Below are 22,338 nucleotides of genomic sequence, written 5' to 3'. Positions count from 1 at the left end.
TGAGTGTTGATGAAATATTCTTGGGAATAACATACTCAATTTATTCCAAACTGATAAAGTTATAAAATAAGGTGGGGATCAACCAGTTTTGATGAACACAGGATGGATGAGTAATGTTGTTCTGTATTATTAACTTCAAATTTTCAAAATAAAAGTATGCAATTAAAATCATGTTTTAAAACTACAATCTAACAAAAGAGATAAAAGACCTCTACAAAGAAAACTACAGAACACTAAAGAAAGAAATAAAAGAAAACCTTACAGGATTGAAAGATCTCCCATGTTCTTGGATAGGCAGAATTAACATTGTCAAAAATGGTCATACTACCAAAGGCGATATATAGATTCAATGCAATTCCAATTAAAATTCCAATGATGTTCCTCATAGAATTAGAGAAAGTAATCATGAAATTCATTTGGAAGAATAAGAGATCCAGAATAGCCAAAGCAATCCTGAGCAGGAAGAATGATGCAGGACATATCACAATAGCAGAGCTTAATGTATATTACAGAGCAATAGTAACAAAAATGTCATGGTATTGACACCAAAATGGACAGGTAGACCAATGGTACAGAATAGAAGACACAGAGACAAAAACCACATAAGTGCAGTTATTTCATATTAGACAAAGGTGCCAAAAACATACAATGGGAAAAAGATGGCCTCTTCGACAAATGGTGCTGAGAAATCTGGAAATCCATATGCAGTAAAATGAAATTAAACCCTTATTTCTCACCCTGCACAAAACTCAACTCAGAATGGATCAAAGACCTAAGAATCAGACCAGAGACCCTGTACCAAATATTAGAAAAAGTAGGCCCGAATCTTCATCATGATGGCTTAGAACCAGACTTCCTTAACAAGACTCTCAGAGCATAAGAAATAAAAGCAAGAATCAATAAATGGGATGGATTCAAACTAAAAAACTTTTTCTCAGCAAAGAAAACAATTAAAAGTGTGAAAAGAGAGCCTACAGAGTGGGAGAAAATCTTTGCCACACATACTTCAGATAGAGCACTAATCTCCAAATTTATAAAGAACTTAAAAAAGTTTACAACCAAAAATACAAAGAACCCAATCAATAAATGGGCTAAGGAATTGAGCAGACACTTCACAGAAGAAGATACACAGGTGATCAACAAATATGAAAAAGAGTTCGACATCTATAATTAGAGAAATGCAAAATCAAAACCACTCTAAGATTTCATCTGACTCCAATTAGGATGGCTATTATCAAGAACACAAGCAATAATAAGTATTGGTGTGGATGTGGGGAAAAAGGTACACTTATACATTGCTGGTGGGGTTGCAAATTGGTGCAACCACTCTGGAAAGCAGTATGGATATTCCTCAGAAAACTTGAATGGACCCACTATTTGACCCAGTTATCCCACTCCTCAGTTTATACCTCGGTTTATACTACAGTAACATAGTCACATCAATGTTTATAGTTGCTTCACAACTATAAATTCACAATAGCTAGATTGTGGAACAAATCATCTATCTGCCCTTGAATAGATGAATGGATAATGAAACTGTGGTATATATACACAATGGAATATTATTCAGTCATAAAGAAGAATAAAATTATGGCATTTGCAGGTAAATGGATGGAGTTGGAGAATATCATGCTAAGTGAAATAAGCCAATCCCAAAAGAACAAAGGCCTAATGTTTTCTCTGGTAAGTGGATGATGATACATAACGGTGGGGTGGGGGGTAAGGTAGGAGAAGAATGGAGGAACTTTGGAATGTGTAGAGGGAAATGAGGGGGGAGGGGGAAGGAAAGATAGTGGACAAAGACAGATATCATTACCCTATGTACATGTATGATTACACAAATGGTATGAATCTACATCAGGTACAACCACAGAAATGAAAAGTTTTACCCCATTTGTGTATGATGAATCAAAATGCAGTCTTTAAATTTTTTTTTTTTTAAACTATTTTTAAAGGTAGGAATATTGAAGTTCCTACCTCTAATTCTACATCAGCTCGCACATACTGTCGGGTCTTTGGATGATTAAGGAGGTGCAGAATTGTAGTAATGAGAGCCTCGTTAATTCGACTTAATTGGCAATCAATCACATTTTTCAAGATGGTGTTTAGTCCACCTCGAAGGGCCACCACCTCTGGATTCTGAAGTGCTAAAATAAAAAGAGAATAATATATTATATTGGGGTAATAAAGTTACTTGAAATGTTGGCTTTCACTTTAAAATTTAATTTTCAACTCAGAAAGTTTCTGATTAACCATATTTAAAAGTAGATGAAAGATATTAATAAGGAATCAATGAATATATTTCCCCAATATCTGATGTTTAAAATGTCTTTGAATTGTCTTCATATTCTTTGTCCATATTTTATGGAATGTTTTTTCCTATTATCTATAGGGAGTTTTATGTTTGCTTTTGTTTTACTCAGTGGAAACATTAACCATTTATCTGTTTCAAATGTTTTATATAATTTGTAATTTTAAATTTTGCTTAAAAGAATATATTTCATTTCTCTGTTTTATAACACACATATATACACACACACATTCAAGCATTCAATACAGCTTAATACACACACCAACACACACACACACACACACACACACACACTGAAAATCTGATGCTCAGAATTCTTATTCAAAAGACTAGGGATTTTATTTGCATGTGTATGCACAAGTTGTATGATTTAATTGAATTGAGTACTTACATTTTAGTTTTCAATCTGTCAGAAAGTTGAACTTCATTAAGAGGATAAACTCAATTTTCCCAAAAACGTTTAATCAATTTTCTTAGCACGGTTCTCAAACTGCTTTTTTATACTTAACTATATATTAGGTGTTTTTTTCCCCCCGTATCAGGGTCTGCAACTCTTTTTCAGTTTTTTCTCTCTTTTTGGTTAATATTTTTTTAAAGATATGAAAAAAATCTTTCCCTTCTACTCCCCATTTATTCTTCTTTAAAAATGTTTTTCATGGTTGTTCTTTCTAGTGAATTTTAGAAATAGATTTTCTCCTGTATTTTCTAAAAGGTGGTATAATTGCACACTTAAAATGCACAAATATTAATAATAAAGTTCAACAGACCCTGAACAATGCCTACAGCTTTTAAACCAATACCCCACTCTAGGATCAGAATTTTCATCATCCTAAATGTTTCACTGCACCATTTCCCAATGAGTCTCCTTCCACTGCAGAAAACCATTGCTCTCATCTCTAGACTTATAGATTAGATGTGACTTCTTGAGAATCAGTGTGACAAACTAAAAAGAACCACCTAAACGCACACAAAAATCATATAAATTTGTTATTTCTTAATTTGTTTTCTACTTTGAAAATAATCATTTTCCCTATTCTATTTACTTCTGAAATAAATCTATCAAATCTATATTTTCACATGATTCCATTGTACTAAAATTACTGAAGTTCTGTTTTTCACTGGATTCAGTGTTTTCTAGGTGTATGTACAGTAATATTATTTTCTAACATGTAAGTTTTATTTATTATTTTGCCTTGCAAATTACATGGCTAAAAGTTTTTAAGCAATGCTAATTAAGAGTTAAAAGGATGTAGTATTTGAAAAGATCTACTACGGAGAATAACATCAAGTGTTGGTTAGAGATAAATATTCTAGAATGTACACAAAATAGGCATCTAATTATTTTGCTTAAATATATGTATGGATATATGTATATCTGTGTGTAAGTAAGAATTGCTTCTTGTTTTTTAAAAAACAAAGCTATGCTGATAAATCTTTTTGGAGGCAATCATTTCATTAGTTTCCATCTAGTTCTGTAATTTTTGAGGTAGATTTTTTTTCTACTTTTGAATAACTGGAAATTAATATTTATCCTGAAAACTCATTTATCTCAAGTTTTCAAATACACATATATTTAAAAGTCTTTGGTAATTAGAAAAAACTCATAAATACTGTCTTTCTCATTTCTGTTTTTTTGATCTTTGAGATTTCCAAACAAAATGTAATGTGTACTTCACTTTTTTTCTTTCAACTCTTATAGCTTTGGTTGAATAATCTATCTTAATACCTAATTAGGGTTATTGAGTTTTTGTTGCTTTCCATGGAATTAATTTTTTTCTTGTTTTTTCTGTTCCTTGACGTATAGTGATTTACCCATTTACCCTTTTTTGCTTAATTAGAAAAGCACTGTAAAATGTTGACTTATTAACTCCTGAGTATAGCTTTCCAGAGATTCCATATGTGGAATATAGTCAGATTGTTATATGTTTAACACTTCCTAATCAACCTTCTGAAATTTGTCCCTAAACCAAAAGTTTACTGCAGCAAGTATTTTAGAACCTCCAATGCTAGGATTTCGTTTTTTACTTAAACTTAAACTTTTTTAATTAATTTTATTTATTATCATCCAAGAGGAATTGTGACCTACACCATTCTATTTTAGGTAGGTAGAAAAAATGGTCATCTTTTCTTGTCATTGAAATTTACATTTATTTGACAATAAGGTGAACCTGAACTTTTAAAATATGCTAATTAGCCAGATATTTATCTGAGGACTATTTGCTTTCCTATTGATTTGTATTCATAGGTTAATTTGTTACATTTGCTGTTTTACTTGTTTGTTCTGGCACCACTGTTTCTTGACTCCTTAGAATAAAAATCTACTGCTACTGAAATCCCTGTGTGATTTCTTTTGATAATTCAAAATTCATTTTCTTCACAATAAGATAAATATTTACTCATGTTTTTGTCTGTTTGCTTGAGTTTTTTTTTTTTTTTTTTTCTTTTTAGCAGCTTTAACCAATATTCACTTAACATTTCTTGTAATTTCTGTGGGTGGGTAATTCAGGAACAGCTCAGCTGAAGGTACTGGCTCAGGGTCAGTCTTTGAAGTTGCAGTCCAGTGTCTGCTGGGGCTGCATCCAAACGTTTGCTAGGACTGGAGGATCCACATCTGAGGTGATTTGCTTCCACAAATGGCAAATTAAACATTCACCCATGTTTTACCGCCAGTTTTTCCCACTTAACTCTTTGATCCCCTTGCATTTAGAATTCATTTCTGGTACGTGATGGATTACTTATTATTTTAACCCACATCAAGAAATAGTGTAATTCATGTCAGAATGTCAGGCTTCAAGGGATTTTATTATAATTACTAGATTTTAGATGACTCCTATACTAGACTTCATGATGAGTAAAACTTTAAGATTTATACAATTTCAATGTCATTTAGAAATTATCTATTAAATAACAACTCCTCTAGTTCCCTACCAGAAATGTACTTTTTCATATTTCTTGCCAGTAACTAAAGGACTTATATATAAAAGGCACTAGGAAATTTACATATTCCTTATAAAATACTGCATTTTTATTACTTGAAGAAAATTCTGACCTAGTTCACAGATAATAGCAATACATGCTCGGACCATTCTGTCTCTTTCTTGAAGTCCATCATTTCCAACTGCAATTAATGAGTTGGCCACAGAACTAGGAAACAAGGAAGCATTCACAGTAATCATCTGTAACAGAGAAGAATTGGAAAAAGAAGTTATTTCTGCATAATACATATTTTAAACTTATTTTGTTAAGAAAAAGGTAAAGACCACAGAATCTTTATAAATCTAGGTACCGATTTCAACATTCTGTTTCATATGGATATTTCAAACGATTCCTATAACTGATATAACAAATGTTAGCAATCATTACTATGAAAAAAAGTTTTTGATTTTTTTCTAATGGTCCAGACTATAATTAGTTTCCCAACAAATATTAATGTTTCTGAGAGTCTACATTACTTTAGAATAGGAACTATATCTTACACAGCTTTTCATTTCTTAAAGTAAATCAGTGATGTCAATAGTAGTCAACATATTACATCCCTCAGTTCTTTCTTCATATACAATTAAAACCAAGTCCTCCCAACTTACCTCATGAACATCTTTAACCCTAACTCTCCTTTTGCATCAAATTAATTATTTTGGGCCCTTAATACTTCTCATTTTACTACAATAGACATCCCATGATCTCCCTAATCTCTAGGTACACTGTTATTCACCAATAACTTGTTGCTATGCCAGAAGGGAGAATAATCAAAAAATTTTAATACTTCAGAATTCTGATAGAAACAGTATTACATATCTGGTGATAAACAACAGCTGAATCTCAATGTTTTCTATGCCTGGTTAGAAAATTAAACTATCCTGCATATTAGTGGACTTATAAGCCTATTGAAAAAATTAAAATGTGCTATGAAACAATTAGAGGATATAATATAACTAAATGAAAGAATATAATTAAAGACTACAGAGGATCAAAGGAAAGATGTATATGTTTAGAGTTGTTGTAGACAGTTATGTTCCCTAAGCATTAGTCAGTTCAACTGGAATTATAGACTACAGTTTCACAACCATAAAATAAATATAATATTTTAATCATTATAGAACCTAAAGAAGTTTTCACATTCATTTCTAAATCATTATTTTATATTAATAAAAAAAAGGTGAGAAGGAAAGAGAGAAGGAAGTGGAAAGGGATATGAGAAACTGATCTCCCTGAGGGAAAAATTCTAACCTCTTGTATCAATTTGTATTTTAATAAGGACCAGTCTATTACTATGCTCATAAGGACCTTATAAGAAAATTTATCCAAATAGCAAAACGCACGTGATATATTCTGAGAGAACTGGCCAAAAAGTCAGACAACTTGGCTTTAAGAGCTAAACAGGCTATTAATAAACAATGTTACCTTTACCAAATTAATCCTTTCCTTTTGTGCCTTTGTTTGCTCATTTGGAAAACAAACGTGTATGACCAGAAGGCTTATAGAATTTTCACGTACAGAATAAGATTTTACCCTATGAATCTCACATGTCTACTAAACATATACTTACTTAATTTAATAGATTCTGCTATGAACAAATACATAAATATAAATTTTTTACAAATGAATCATTCTTCTCATTTTCCAGGGAAATACATGCAAGGAAACTTACATTCTTTGTAAAGCAGAGAATGCTTTCCTTGGAAATCAATGAATGCTAACTAATCAAGGGAAAAGCCACAGAATGTAGTAATTATTAAGTTTAATCATCTTTTTGGCATAATAGGACAGACATATATAATAAAGATCAGGGCTGGGTAATAAATTTGTGGAACTAATACAAAGAAATTATCAAAGTTCTCTAAGGGTATTATCTGAAATTTGAGTTGAGTCTGGAAGATGAATACATGTGGAAAGAGGTGAAAATGAAATGACAGGAGTAGGAAGGAAACAAGAATTGAGGTAGTGGTAGCAGTTTGCCTACACACATGGTGACATAGTAAGACAGGTAAGACAGGAACAGATGGTTAGACCAAAAGTGAACTCTAAATGCCAGTGTAGGCAGATTGTACTTAATACTCACTAGTCAATGTGGCTTTGAAAATTTGGATATTGGGCCCTTGCTCTAGGGTTGCCACTATCTGGCTATGCATCAAGGACATATAATTCTACCAAATGAAATCACCTTACTTTGTAGTAAGAAATTTTATATGAAGAAAATGATAGTTCAAAATTACTTGGTTGGGAAAAAGTGTAGAAAAGCTGATCAGTAGGAAAAGTACACAGAAAATGTGTGAGACTAAACCAGAAAGGATTGACTAGATAGAAGGGAGAAGGGGAAAGAAAAAAATTAGAGATACTAAAAGAAAAAAATTAGATAATCTCCAAATGAATGCGATAGGTGAAAGTGAAGCATAAGTGACTTGAGTACTCCCTAATTACTCAGAGTAAGTTAACCTAAAGCCCTTCCCCTCCAAAAGTTTTTGCTTTTCCTTTAATATGTATTATTTATAGAAAAAATAATTTTTGAATACATACAAAAAAATCAGTGACCTAGCAATTACAATATTAAACATTGATTCCTACTACTTCGGTTATTAAGATGATAATAAAAAGAATAAAGATGTATTTCAGATACTAAAAATACAGATGAAGTTAGTTTCTCTGGCCTATAATGGTCATTGTTTATTTAGCAAATCTGCTTTTTCTTTAACCTTTTTGGCTAAAGCAAGAAAAACCCTTGGTCACAACTCTTCCTCTGAGCCATTTGGCACATGAAATTTTCTTGCTCTTGGATTCACAAATAATATTTAACTCAAATTACTATGCCTATTAGAAGACAAATTATATTTCTGTTATGGTACTATTATTTTTAAAGAACGTTTACTTTTATTTGAGTGTGTGCCAGAAATCTTTGAGAGTCCCAAGGATATTTTCAAAAGTTCTGTAAAACTAAACATTTTTGCTGGGAGTGGTGGCGAATGCCTGTAATCCCAGTGGTTCAGAGGTTGAGGCAAGAAGATTGTGAATTCAAAGCCAGCCCCAGCAAAAGCAAGATGGTAAAGCAACTCAGTGATACCCTGCCTCTAAATAAAATATAAATAGGGATGGGGATGTGGCTCAGTGGTCAAGAGCCCCTGAGTTCAATCCCTGGTGCTCCAAAAACAAAACAAAACAAAACAAAACAAAACAAAACAAACAAACAAAACACAACTTTCATAGTAACATAAACCAAAGATATTGTCTTTTTAACTCTTATTATCTCACAAGTATTTACTGAAATTTTCTAGAGGTTCCACTGCGTGTTAGTATAGCAGACTGAATGTATTATAACAACCTAGTTGTTTTCTATAAGGACTCATTTTAAAAGACTGGCAAAAATCTAAAACAATGGAATGCTCAATTTCCTTTTTCTGGAAAACAGTTATTTCATTAAAATATATTATCTGCAACTAATGAGTTTATCATTATTTTAACATTTATAATATTATAAATATGGAAATACATAACCACCAAGCCCAAAAAGTTGTTCTGTGTTCTTTAGAAATTCTACTTTCTTTACTTGAATACTCATAGTATTAGGAAGGATTATACAAACAGATAAAAATTAGAATTCATTTTAAAATTTAAAATATGAAAAGCCAAATCAGTCCTGAGATAACAGTTTACCTATAACAGAAGTTTCAGAATCCATCTCCAATATCACTTTTACTTTTCAAACTTAAGACTGAACTCATTCATTTATTTGTTTTTTAACTAGGGTCAACTGCGGGAACTATTACTAAGCAAAAGGTTCACAACTGGAAGGAGAAAGAGGGAACGCAGTTAATATACTAACTCAACAATCCATAATTCTGGAGAATGCACTGAATTCAAAGGTAGAAAAAGTGGGGAAGAACTATAAATTTCAACTGTTAAATAATTTTAGACATTTGTACATTTATGAACATAAATACACAGCTTTTATAAGGAGGAAATACCATACTTGTCTCAGACTGTGTCCCAATAAAATTTACTTTCAGTTCACTCTATCCTTTGGTCATTAGGGCATAATATTCAACAACAAAAAATACTTCTCATGAGCATCTTGATGGATTTAACACTCTTCCCTAAGGAGTTCAAATTGTAACCTTTTATCCTATACAATGACTTGAGTTGTTTTTGCAATTGCCCATGAATTGTATCCAAATTCATCTTCAAAACAACAAACTTGTAACTACTTGTGACAACTACTTGGTTGTATTATCTTAGAAGTATTAAAAATAAGCATGCAATTAAGAGAAAACCAGGAAACCTTCTCTAGTAACTTATCAAAGTAGTAATTACACTTGCAAGTTTAATGAAGGAAAGAATGAATATTGTGTAAGAAATGTTGTAACTATCCCCCAATCACACATACTAATTACACAAAATATTTATGCTTACCTCAAAAATTAACAGATCTACTTAATTCATACTACTTTAACAAAATTAAAATGTTTAAAGAAAATTTAAGGGATATTAATAGAAATATTTCACAACAATCTAATCTAAAAATGTGAATAGTTAACACAAAAACCATAACTTGCCTTTACTCTCCCACATAGAGCATACCTTTCTGACTAATCGAAGTGCTTGTGTCCTCTCTACCTCGTTGCTCTGCTGTATGTCAATGCACCTAAATAATACACAAAATATTAATCATTGATAAAATCCTATTAAACAACTTTTTCCTCTAGATCAAAATCATCTTTATAATGTCAATATATATTAAAACTTGAAAACATATTTTTCCAGTACCAGCAAATACTTTAGTTACTTTATATAGCTCTAGTGATAAAATATTACTTAAAAAAAAACCATTTCATTTAAATTTTTAGGGAAAAAATATAGTAAGTACTTAATAGGAATACATCTAGCTATAAAGAAAGGCTCATCCACATACCTATACCTATAGAGCAAAGTAACAGAAACCAACTGAAAAATTATCTGATAAAATTTATCTTATAAAAATTATAAAGGGAAAATATTTTACGCCTAGTTTAGTGTAATTGTGATTTTAATCAAGGCTTAAACTTTATGTGTCATAACTGTCTTATATATATCTACAAAAATTCTACTTTAACAAAGTATAACTTGAATTCTAATATCTCCTCAAAACTTGATATTTGATCAAATATCAGTTGACATTTCCATGTAAAATTTATTAAATTATCTAATCTGAAAGAGTCTTTGTTTAATGTAGCTGTATAGTTCTTTTTTTAAAATTTAGGTTTAGGTAGTTCAGGATTCTAATACTTTACATGTAGAGAGTTTACTATTTAAAAAGTGCTGCTTTTACAGTCCAAGTGAAATTAATCTAAGGCAAATTTATTATAAAGTAAAGTGGGGGGGTGGGTGTAGCTGGGGTGGAGCTCAAGGTAGAGCGCTTAGCGCCAGGTTAGAGCTCCAGCATACCAAATACAACAAAATTAATAGATGTAGAATTCCATTTCTGTTCATTACAGAGAGGCTTGAATAAGACCAATTCTTCTGCCAAAACCAACTATAAAGGTTGGAAAAAAAAAAAAAAAAAAAAAACTTTTAAAAACAATTATTAAAAGAGCAATGGAGGTTGGACCTCATGGCACATGCCTGTAATCCCAGTGACTTGGGAGGCTGTGGCAAGAGGATTATAATTAAGTGAGGCCCTAAATAAAAATATAAACCTAGGGATGTTGGTCAGTGGTTAAGCACTCTGGGTTCAAGCTCTAGTACCAAAAAAAAAAAAAAAAAAAAAAAAAAAAAAAAAAAAAAAAAAAGAAAAAGGGGGGGGGAATTCCAGAGAATAATGACTGAAAAGAAAGCAAAAGGAGCTCTACATTGTGTATTTTGTGTGTTTTACTGAGGACTTAATACAAGCATACTTTACCAAACCTTTTTTTACTTTGAGACCAGGTCTTCTAAATTGCTGGCCTTAAATATGCAATCCTCTTGCCTCAGTTTACTGAGTCACTGGGGTTATAGAGTACACCACTGCAATTTGCAGGAGCTCTACATTCAATCAGGTTTTTAACCTGGAGGTATTTGTGAATCTCCAGTCTTAGGGACATAGAGTTCTAGCAGAAAACAAAAGTCTGGCTGGAGTAGAAAGACTGAGGCTTAATTTTATGGCACCTAAAGTGGCTGGGAGTTGAGGGGCAAAATTTCAAACAGAAAAAAGCATAGGGAAGTGAGTTAAAATATGTATACAATGTTCTCTTCAAGCCACTTGTCAGATTCTACGTTGTGCAAAAGCAGGGTCAGAATCCAAGAAACCACACAAAATGTTACTCTCAAAAGCAAAGATCCAGGGTGTGAGGGTGTGAGGCTGTGACTCAGTGGTAGAGCGCCTGCCTTGCATGAGGCACTGGATTGGATTCTCAGCACCACATTATTAAAAAAAAAAAAAAAAAAGAATAAATGCACATTATTAAAAAAAATGAAGTTTTTTTTTTTTTAAAAAGCAAAGGTAGAGAGCAGAAATGTCAGTAGGTACATAGTACTAGAGATTGAATACATAATAAAAAATAAAAAGGCTGGGGAATGTATCTTAGTGTAAAGCACCCCTGGTTCAATCCCTGGTACCAAAAAGAAAAACAAAACAAAAAACAATTATGGTTAGTGGGGTATAATGGCACAAAAAGGCTGGGATGACAGACAGGAGAATCTTTAGTTTGAGGCCAGCCTTGTCAACTAAGGGGAGACCCTGTCCCAAAATAAAATAAAAAGAGCTCAGGATGACTTGTGTTCAATCTCTAGTACTGCCAAAACCAAAACAAACAATAAAAACCTATGGTTGATACATTCAAGAAAATAGAAGGAAAGGTGGAGAAATAAAGGATAGACCTAAACATTTTAAAGGATAAAGAAAATAAAACTTAATAGCTAAAATTAAGAATTCAAGAGACTGACTTACTAGCAGGATAGAATGGAATATAATAAGTAGAAAGTGAGAACCCTGAAGTACATAAATTAATAACTACCACCAAAAAAGTTTGAAAAATAGAATAAGGGCATCAGAGACAGGGGAATGTGAAAAGATCCAACACATGCATAGATGGAATACCAAAGTGCCAGAAAACAGTAACTTAAAAGTAATAAAAAATAGTAACTGGTAGGAAAAGCAGCTTCAAATATGAAGGCAAAAAAGAAGTATTTATATGCAAATTAAACATATGAAAATCCATCTCTGGTAGTCCTTCTTTACAAAAGTGGTACAAGAAGATCATTAAATAGAAAGCAATCCAAGATGAAAGCATAGAAATGCAAGAAGGAAGAATACTGGAACAGGAAAATAATATGAAAATATACGTGGAATATAAACCAATAAGCAGACTATCTTGTGGGGTTAAAATATATGTAAGAAGTAAGTCATAACAACAGATAAAAATCGTAAGAGAGAAGACATAATAATAGCAATAGTAATAGTAACAGTAAAAGATTTTTTGCATTGTTCTGATAGTAACAAAAGTGGCAGACCTTAATATATGGAGGGTATATGACAATCTCTAGGGCAACTATTAAAAGCAAAGACTATATAAACAAGACACTAACTCAAGAGGGAAAAAATATTCTTGGTTATTCAAAAATAACAGCAACAAGAGAAATATAAAATACAAGAATAGTTTTGACAAAAAAAAAACTATGAACAGAAAGATGAACATATATTAGAAAACTAGTGGCAAGATGGCAAACTCATAAATAATTACATTAGATACAGTTCATAAATTATACACAAAATAAACAGCTACCCATAGTATAAATACTTTAATTAGAAGATACACATGGTTGAACTAGACATTAAATAAGAAAAATCTATGATATTAATGGCAAAAACTTAGATGTAAGGAGAAAAAAAGAAAGTAAAATGGAAAAAAGACACCACACAAACAATAAATAAAAGAAATGCTATGTCTACACATGAATGCAACATGAAGTTTCAAGATATATAAGGGAAAAAGGTACTATATTGATTAAACAAATCAAAATATTTAAAATTCCTAAAAACAAAAACTCAGCAAGTGAAATTTAATAGTGAATTCTACTTATCATGTAGGGGGAAAAATTAATACACATCTTAAACATAAATTCTTTCAGAGAATAAGAAAAGGCAATACTTCTCTAGTTATTTTATGAAACATATTCCTAATACCAAAAGTTATTAGTGAAATAAAAAAAAAAACCAGCCTATACTTCTCATGAAAACAGTTAAAATATTCTGCAATTAGCAAATCAAATTCCATTTATAAAAAAGGAGAAGACAGCCTGGCACAGTGGCACATACTTGTAATCTCCTGGCTTGGGAATGAGTCTGAGGCAGGAGGATCAAATATTCAAAGTCAGTCTCAGCAAATTAGTAAAATAAAGCCTTAAGCAACTTAGACTTTATCTCAAAATAAAAAAAAAAAATTAAAAAAAAAAAAAAAAGGAAAAGAAAAAGAAAGAAGAAAGGGCCGGGAATGTGGTTCAGGGCTTAGTGGTTAAGGGCCTCTGGGTTCAATCACTGGGTACCCCCCCCCCCCCAAAAAAAAAGGGAGAAAACACATGAACAAGTAGCATGTTTTTCAAAAACACAGAACAGGAATATAAGAAAATTTACTAAAAACCTACTGAAAGTACAAACAAAAGCAAAATATTAAATAGTTTCTACCTGAGTTCAAGAGCAAAACACTATTATCATTTCCATTAAGTGGTACATTCAAACAAATGCAGTAAAGCAAAAATAAACAAGGCTAAAAAAAAGGATTGGAAAGGAAAAAACACTCATCATTTATGACTAATGCTTATGTGCACAGAGAATTCCATATAATCTATAAACAAGTAAAACTGTATAATGAATTTGGTATGGTTGCTAGATAAGAGGTCAATGCCCCTGCCAATTTTTTTCTATATAGTAGTAGCTAAAAACAGTAAAGAAAAATATTTTAATTACATTAGTAAGATTATTTTTAAAAAACCTAATACCAGCCAGGCTCTGTGGCATAAGCCTGTCATCCCGGTGGCTCAGGATAATGAGGTAGGAGGATCATGAAAGCCAGTCTTAGTGACAAAGAAGAGCTAAGCAACTCAGTGGAACCTGTCTGCTAATGGAAATAATAAATCAGGGCTGGGGATGTGGTCAGTGGCCAAGTACCTTTGAATTTCATCCCCAGTCCCTGTCCACCCGCCAAAAACAAAAAAAAAAAAAAAAAAAAAACAATAAACCTTACAAACAGTTCAAGACCTCTGCATGGAAAAAAAAAAAAAAAAAATTTTTTTTTGTTAAAAGAAATCGAAGTATTCATAAATTAAATGAATGTTTAGAAGAGTCAATTAAAATTTCATTTGCCCCAAATTAAACTACAGTTTCAAAACAATCTTTACTAAAATCCCCACAAGTTATGTGGAAATGAACAAATGATCTAAAATTTATATGTAAATGTAGAAACCAGAATAGTCAGATAGTCTTCAAGAAGAAAAGATGGAAGACTCACATTAACAGATATCAAGATAAATTATAAAGCTAAAGTAATTGAAACAGTGAGAAACTAGTGAGAGAACAGATAAATTGACCAACTAAAGAGAACAGAGAAAAATAGAGATCCATACTAAGCACTTAGAATTTCATTAATTATGAACTTCTATTCATCAAAGATACATTAAAAGACTGGAAAGGCAAGGTAAACTCAATCTAGATTGTCTTAATATATATTCCTATGAAAAGACTTATGTCCAGAAAATCTGAAGAATTCCTATGTAATACAAAAGACAGACAACCCAATGTACAAATGGAAAAAGATAGGATAACCAAATTGGCAACAAGCAATAAAGGTTATCACTCACCAAGGACCTGCGAACTAAACCAAATAAGAAACCACAACGAAATCTACTCCAAAAAAGGCCAGAAATTAAGACCAAAAACAGCAAATGGTGATGTGGAGCTATTGGAACTCTCACACATTAGTGGAAAGTACTATGAAGTCAGTGCAAACACTTGGAAAAATATTCGGCAGTTAAAAAGTGTAATGTCCTAGTAATTCCAGTTCTTCATATACCTAAGAGATTCGGGAGCATGTACGTCCACAAAAAGACTTGAACAAAAATGTTCAGAGGCAGCTTTATTCAAATAGTCAAAACACTGAAAATAACCCCGAAAAATCAACAGAATAAACTGTGGTCTAATCATAAAATGAAATACCACACAATACTAAAAAAACAAAACAAACAAAAATGAATTAACATGGATGAATCTCATAGTTCAGTGAAAGAAAAGAGTGCTGTATAACTTCCAACTGATACTTAGGAACAGGAAAAACTAGTCTACAATGAGAAAAAGTCAGAATAATGTTTACTACTGGTTGCAGACATCAATATGACTCTACTGTCATGCTGAAAATATTCTGTCCTTCTTACTTCCTCTACATGCATGTAAAAATTGCCAAGCTTTACATAAAAAAATCTGTACCACTTATACAGGTAATGCCAAAAACTGATATAAAATTTTAAAAAACATACAAAACATATACAACTCTAAGAAATATACCTAGCTATTAAATAGTCCACTTTCATTTTAGCACCTTCTGCAGATACTGGAGTCCTGGATAAGATATCGAAGTGCTCGTAGCCCTGCTGCTCGCACCTCTTTTGCTTCATTTAATAAAGCTAAGCGCAAACTGTATGAAAACAAACAAAACAAGTTTGTTGCATGAGTTTCATAGCACATAAAATTATACTATAAGGCCTAGACGTATCCATTATCCAAAACCCTGTGGATGAGCAATGTTTTCAGATTCTGCAGTTTTGGGGATTTTAGAGTTATTTGCATAGACCATACTAAGTGAAAATTCCTAATCTAGAATTTTCCTAATCTAAAACTTTTGAACACTGACAAGACACTAAGAAAGTTTCAAATTTTGGAGTATATTGGATTTCAGACTTTTGGATTAGATATCCTCAACCTGTATCAAATTCTTCCTCAGTGGAGATATGCAAAACTTCTAATTATGCATGATAAATTCTACCTGCATTTTGCTTATATAAAAATCATTCACTCCAAACTGTAAATTTCACTTAGTGATAGTGGGTGGTTTTTAATCTGCACCTCCTTGGCACATTCTTACAATCAAACAAATGTTTTTCTGAGTTTTATTCTATCTTCTACATCTATATTATATAAACAATAGGAAACTAATATACCTTTTTTGAGAGTATCATATATGCCCCATAATCTTCTCCTTCATCTGTATACCTGATTCTATCCCTCTAAAAGAATCATTTGTTTAAACCAAAAATAAAAAACGCTTTATAATGACAGGGGGCACAGACCGATTTGTTCAATTTTAATTCCTAAGAGAACCAAAAAGATGGTAATGAAACTATATTAAATGATGCCTCTATCAATGTGCTTGGGTAAATCAAGTTTGCCCCTAAGTATACTTTCTTGTAGAGACCTAGAGTTATAGGTTTTCTCTTATTCCTGAGCAAAAATATGAGAAAAGTTCAGTCTTGGGAATTTTATATTTAATTTGGAAGTTTAAATTACAAAAAATCCAGGGGTTTTTGAATCATTAGCTTTGGTTCTTATGTTTGAAAATTACAAATTTTCAACTAAGACTTACAAGATAACAAAACCATTGAAGATTTTGAATTTTTCCAATGTTAAGTGGTTTACTTTGAAATAAAATATTAGGGGCTACATTATTTTATTTCTAAGTTAAAATTACTAAGGCATGGAAGGCATGGGGAGTAACTGAACTCTACTTACCAAATTATGATATCTTCATAGTTGAAGCCCAGTTTTTCTTCACTGTGGCCAATATCACAAAGAAGCTGTTAGGAATAACAAAACAAAGTATGTATACAGGAGTTGTGAATTTATGTATTTTATACATTATATTTTTAAGTTGGAAAACAGACATTCTCTTTAATAACTTTTCTTTAAATATATGATTTTACCATCAAACTATGCAATTGTTTCTTTTTAATTTTTTTATTTGTTCTTTTGAGTTACACATGACAGTAGAATGTATTTTGACTTATTACACATACATGGAATATAACTTCCCATACTTGTGGTTGTTTATGATGTGGAATTTCACTGGTTCATTCATATATGAACAAAGGAAAGTTATGTCCAATTCATTCTACTGTCTTTCCAATTCCTGTCCCTGCCTTCCCTTCATTCCCCCTTTGTCTAACCTAATGAACTTCTATTCCCTCACCCCTTATTGCATGCTAGCATCTGCATATCAGAAAGAACATTTGGCCTTTGTTTTGGGGGATTGGTTTATTTCAGTTAGCATGATAGTTACTAGTAACATACATTTACTGGCAAATGCTATAATTTCATTCTTCTTTGGGGCTGTGTAATATTCCATAATATATATAAATATATAAAAATATATAAATATAAAATATATATATTTTTTCTTTATCCATTCATCTGTTGAAGGTTACCTAGGCTGGTTCCATAGGTTAGCTATTGTGAACTGAGCCACTTGCTATATAAACACTGATGTGTCTGCACCACTATATTATGCTGATTTTAAAGTTCTTTGGGTATATCCTGAGGAAGAGGAATTAACTGGGTAAAATGGAACCACCATTAGAATGGTGGTTCCATTCTAATTTTTTCTGAGGAATCTCCATACTGCTTTCCAGAGTGGTTTATGCAGCTTTATTTCTATTATCTGCTTTTTATTTGACTTATTAAATTTAAGTTTCTTTAAACCCTCTTTTCCCTGCTATTTTTCATAAGTCATTTCTATATTCCATTTCCCCACAACAATTTTTAATTGTTTAAAAAACTATTTTTAAGGGGGCTAGGTTTGTGGCTCAGTGGTGAAAGCACTTTCCTATCAATGTGTGAGGCACTGGGTTCAATCCTCAGCACCACATAAAAATAAATAAATAAAATAAAGGTATTGTGTCCATCTATAACTAAATAAAACATTTTTTTAAAAAACTATTCTTTAGGTGGTTACTGTAATGTTTACAACATATATTCCTGGCTTATAAGTCTAACAGAAATCATTTCTCTACCATGTTCTCAATAATGTTAAAAATCCTAAAACAATTTTAACTACATTTATTGTCCTCACAATCCATTTCACTGTTTTCTGTTTTTTCTACTTTAAACACCATAAGGCATTACTGTTCTTACTTTTTTTTTTGAAGTCAGTATTTAATGAATATCAACTTATATTTACCCTTTCACTAATCACATATCAATTTATATTTACCCTTTTATTAATCAATATCAACTTATATTTACATATTAACCCTCTTATTATTATTAATTTTGGTAGTTCTTTCATGTGGTATTCCTTCTAACTCGAGGATTGTGTTTGTTTGTTGCTATTGACATTTTTTTGTTAGTATTCTGATTTAAATGTTAGCTCAGGTTCCTAGTTATAATTCCCTTAATTTTTGTTTGTCTGAAAATGATTTTTCTTTTTTAACTTTCATTTCTGAAGAATATTTTGCTGGATATATAGAATTTTTAAGTTACTGACATTTTCTTCCAAACCGTTTTCAAACCAGTCTTTCTCTTAAGAAATTCACTGTCAGTGTTATTGTTAGCCCTTCTAAAAGTCAGAATCTTTTCTCAGGTTCTTTCAAGACTTTTTTTCTACTCTTCTCATTATTTTTGTTCTTTTCTTTTGTTTATATACATTATAATTATACATAACAGTGGAATTCATCATTATATATTTGCACATATAGACAATATAACAATATATTTGACCAATTTTTGTTTCCCAGTACTTCCCTTGCTCCAGTCCTTCCCTCACTGTGGTTATCTTCCTTTATATAACTGATCTCCCTTCTATTTTCATGTGATCTCCATCTTTTTTCCTTTTTTCTTTTTAGCTTTCCAGATGAGAGAAAACATACAACCCCGTGACTTTCTAAGTTTGGGCTTAGTTTACTTATCAAAATGCTCTAAAATTCTTCAAAAGAATAGGAGTGGAACAATCGTAATGACCAGGTATCCCACTCCTTGGCATGTAACTAAAAGAACTAAAATCAGCATATTATAGTAATATAAGTAAATGTTTATAGCAGCACAATTCACAATAGGCCAAATTATGTAAATGGCCCAGGTGCCTGTTAATACATGAATGAATAAGAAAATATGGTATCTATAATACAACAACATTTTATTTAGCCATAAAGAATGGAATCAAGGCATTTGATGGTAGTTGGATGGAACTGGAGAACATTATGCTAAATGAAATAAGCCAGACTCAGAAAGTTAAGGGTCAAATGTTTTCTCTCACATATGGAAGCTGGAACAAAAATAAGAGGATAAAATGGGGTGGGGAAATCTCATGAAAATATAAGAAAGAAGAAGGGGACTGAGGAGGAAGAAGGGAGATGGGCAAAGGGAGGAAATGCAGAATAAAATCAACAAAATGACGCTATATACATATATGAATATACACCAGCTTCCTGAGTCCCTGGGATTACAGGTTTGTGCTACTACGCTCGGCTCCATGCATGTTTGTTTATGTCCAAATAAGCCCCCACTAGTATGTGTAACTAAAATGCATTAATAAAAATATCTAAATAAAAATAATACTCTTAAGTTCTCCATTTTCCTGCAAAATGACATGTCATTCTTCTTTAAGGTGGAATAAAACTTCATTGTGTATATACGCCACATTTTCCATTCACTCATTAAGGCTTTTTTCTTTGTCTTTGGTTTTCAAGCAATCTTACTATGATGGGTCCAGGTGTGGTTTCCTTTATATCCAATGCTGCTTAGGGTAAACAAGAATTACTAAATCTGAGTTGATATATTTTATTAGTTTTAGAACATTCTGTACATTATCTCTTCAAACTTACATCACCCTAATTCTATTCTCTTACAGTAATTCAATTATATATATTTGTCAGATCTTTCATGAATACCACGAATCTCTAAATTCTCTAATTCTATTCTCTCTTTATCATCGATACTTCGGCTGAATATTTTCTTACTGACCTAAATTTTGATGTGTCTAATTTGTATTATCCCAATCTAATGATTTTTTTCTGAGTTTTAAAAATAATTTTTTAGATGTTAACAGACCTTTATTTTATTCACTTATTTATATGCAGTACTGAGAATCAAACCCAGTGCCTCACCCATGCTAGGCAAGTACTCTGCCACTGAGTTTACAAGCCCTCTAATGAGTTTTAATTCTAGAAAATATATTATTCTCTCTCTCCTGAATTTCCATTTAATCTTAGATCTTCTAATATTCCTTGGAAATTTTTTAAACTTTGTCTATTTTCTCCATAGTTTCCTTGATTTTCTTGACATATTATCACAATTATTGAAAATGCTATTCTTATTAGCTATTTCTCTTTTGTTCTAGTTAGGTAATCAGTCCTGTCCCTTGGTGGCTCCTTTAATAAGTTTGCTCATATACAAAACTTTCATGATACCCAATGATGTTCTCTCTCACTATTAGACCTCTGCACAGTGCTGAGTCCAGGTTAGGTGGCCTGTCCTGGTAAGATTTAGTTGACCTGCTTTTTTTCCTTGCCTCCTAAGGTTTTAACTGAAAGTTTGTTGGTAAAAGACTTTGTCACAAAGAGATAACAGATTTAATTTTTGTCTTAATAAAAAATACTAAAAGCTCAACCTTGATTACAAAGATTTCTCTGCTTAAGTTTTTCAGTTTCCCTTTCTAGGGCAGCCCAATATTCATTCAACAAATGTAGTGAGGGGAGAATCTTCTTAGGCTTGAGTACCCAAAGCTCCTGTGTTTTTTCCTAATGCTATTAATTCCTCAGTTTTCTGTCCTTATATTCCATATCAGGAAGCACTGTCTGAGTACAAACCGTTGGAGAAGTAAACTCACTATGTAAGATTCTCTCTTCTCTGAAATTTTGGACTCCTGCCCTTCTTGTCCCTTGCCTGTGCACTTCTTTGCTGCCTTCAAATAGGTTTTCTTAGTAGTCTTCACTGAGAGCACTGGTCTAATACTAGCTACCTAGATTCCAGCTTGTTTATATATAGTTTTAACCTAGGTAAGAGTTTTATACGTTGAGTTTAAAAGTTATATAAAGTTTCCTCAAGTTATATACTGGGGTTAAATGAAATGGATTAAAGAGTTAAGTAAACCATTCAGTTAACATTGTAGATGTAGAGAGATCTTCAAAGTGGTATTATTCTGCCTTAGTATGAAATTACAAAACTCAAAACCATACAAAAAAAGTGGTAATCACATCTAATAAGTTCATAATACTTGGAAAATTTCCTAATTTTTCTTTAGAGGAAAAAAAATTCAAAAAGCAAAACACACAGAGTGAGAGAGAGGAAGGAAAAAAAGTGTTACAAGTAGAACTGAGCAAGAGAGTAGAGATAAAGAGAAAGAGCTGCTCTCATTTATGGCAATATTGCAGATATTGCTTACCGATATTCCTATAAAAATCCTTAAAATTTTAAAATATGAACAGAGTATACTCACTTTCCAAAGAGCATGAATATTTTTGTCTTTTTATTGTTTGATGTGCCATGTTGCAAGTACTAAAAACTGAAAAGGATAAGAACTTTTTATACATACATACTAACTTAAAACAATATAAAATTTTCTAAGTTTTAAAAACTAGAAGAAAAACAACTGTTTATAACCTCTGAAAATCCATTTGCACACCTAAAATCATGCAATAAGCATGATAGTCAAAAAGTTAAGGCTCATATATGGATTGCAAGAGGCTACAGACTGGATGGCTTAAACAACAGAAATTTACTTCCTTGTAATTCTGGAGCCAGAAGTCCAATATCAATGTGTTGGCAAGGTTATTTCTTTGGAAAGATTCTCCTTGGCTTATAGGTGGCCATTTTTTGGTGTGTCTTCACATGGTTTTTTCCTTTGTGTTTGTCTGTGTCCTAATCTCATTTTGGAGGACACCAGGCATACTGGATTAGGGCCCACCTATATTTCCTCATTTTTCATTAATTGTCTTTTTTAAGGGTCCCTATCTCCAAATAAAATCACATTCTGAGGTTATCGGAGTTAGGACTTCAAGCATTCCATCCTCTGCTGGAAAACTAATACAGAGGCTTTTAAGAAAAG

The 22,338-nt window shown here is 31.8% G+C and overlaps 1 protein-coding gene and 1 long non-coding RNA gene across 3 annotated transcripts in view; one reads left to right on the top strand and one right to left on the bottom strand.

Annotated features, from left to right (window-relative positions):
* Positions 1-11,075, top strand: part of LOC306663869 — a 408,598-nt gene extending 397,523 nt beyond the window's left edge. Inside the window, exon 3 of one of the 2 annotated variants that reach the window (XR_013764570.1) lies at positions 11,015-11,075. This is a non-coding gene — a long non-coding RNA (uncharacterized lncRNA). The remainder of the gene's footprint in view (positions 1-11,014) is intronic. The other variant, XR_013764571.1, reaches the window with a different exon arrangement.
* The window catches only part of RICTOR (RPTOR independent companion of MTOR complex 2), a 119,143-nt gene that overhangs the window by 41,742 nt on the left and 55,063 nt on the right, over positions 1-22,338 (bottom strand). Inside the window, 6 exon segments of the mRNA XM_079144446.1 lie at positions 1,978-2,147; positions 5,361-5,487; positions 9,881-9,944; positions 15,810-15,842; positions 15,844-15,939; positions 17,031-17,095. Coding sequence (XP_079000572.1) covers positions 1,978-2,147; positions 5,361-5,487; positions 9,881-9,944; positions 15,810-15,842; positions 15,844-15,939; positions 17,031-17,095 — 555 coding nt within the window.

Source organism: Sciurus vulgaris (genome assembly GCF_902686455.1).
Source record: "Sciurus vulgaris genome assembly, chromosome: 6".
NCBI lineage: Eukaryota > Metazoa > Chordata > Mammalia > Rodentia > Sciuridae > Sciurus > Sciurus vulgaris.
The sequence above is the reverse complement of the archived record's forward strand: the minus strand, read 5'-3'. Positions and strand labels throughout refer to the sequence as shown.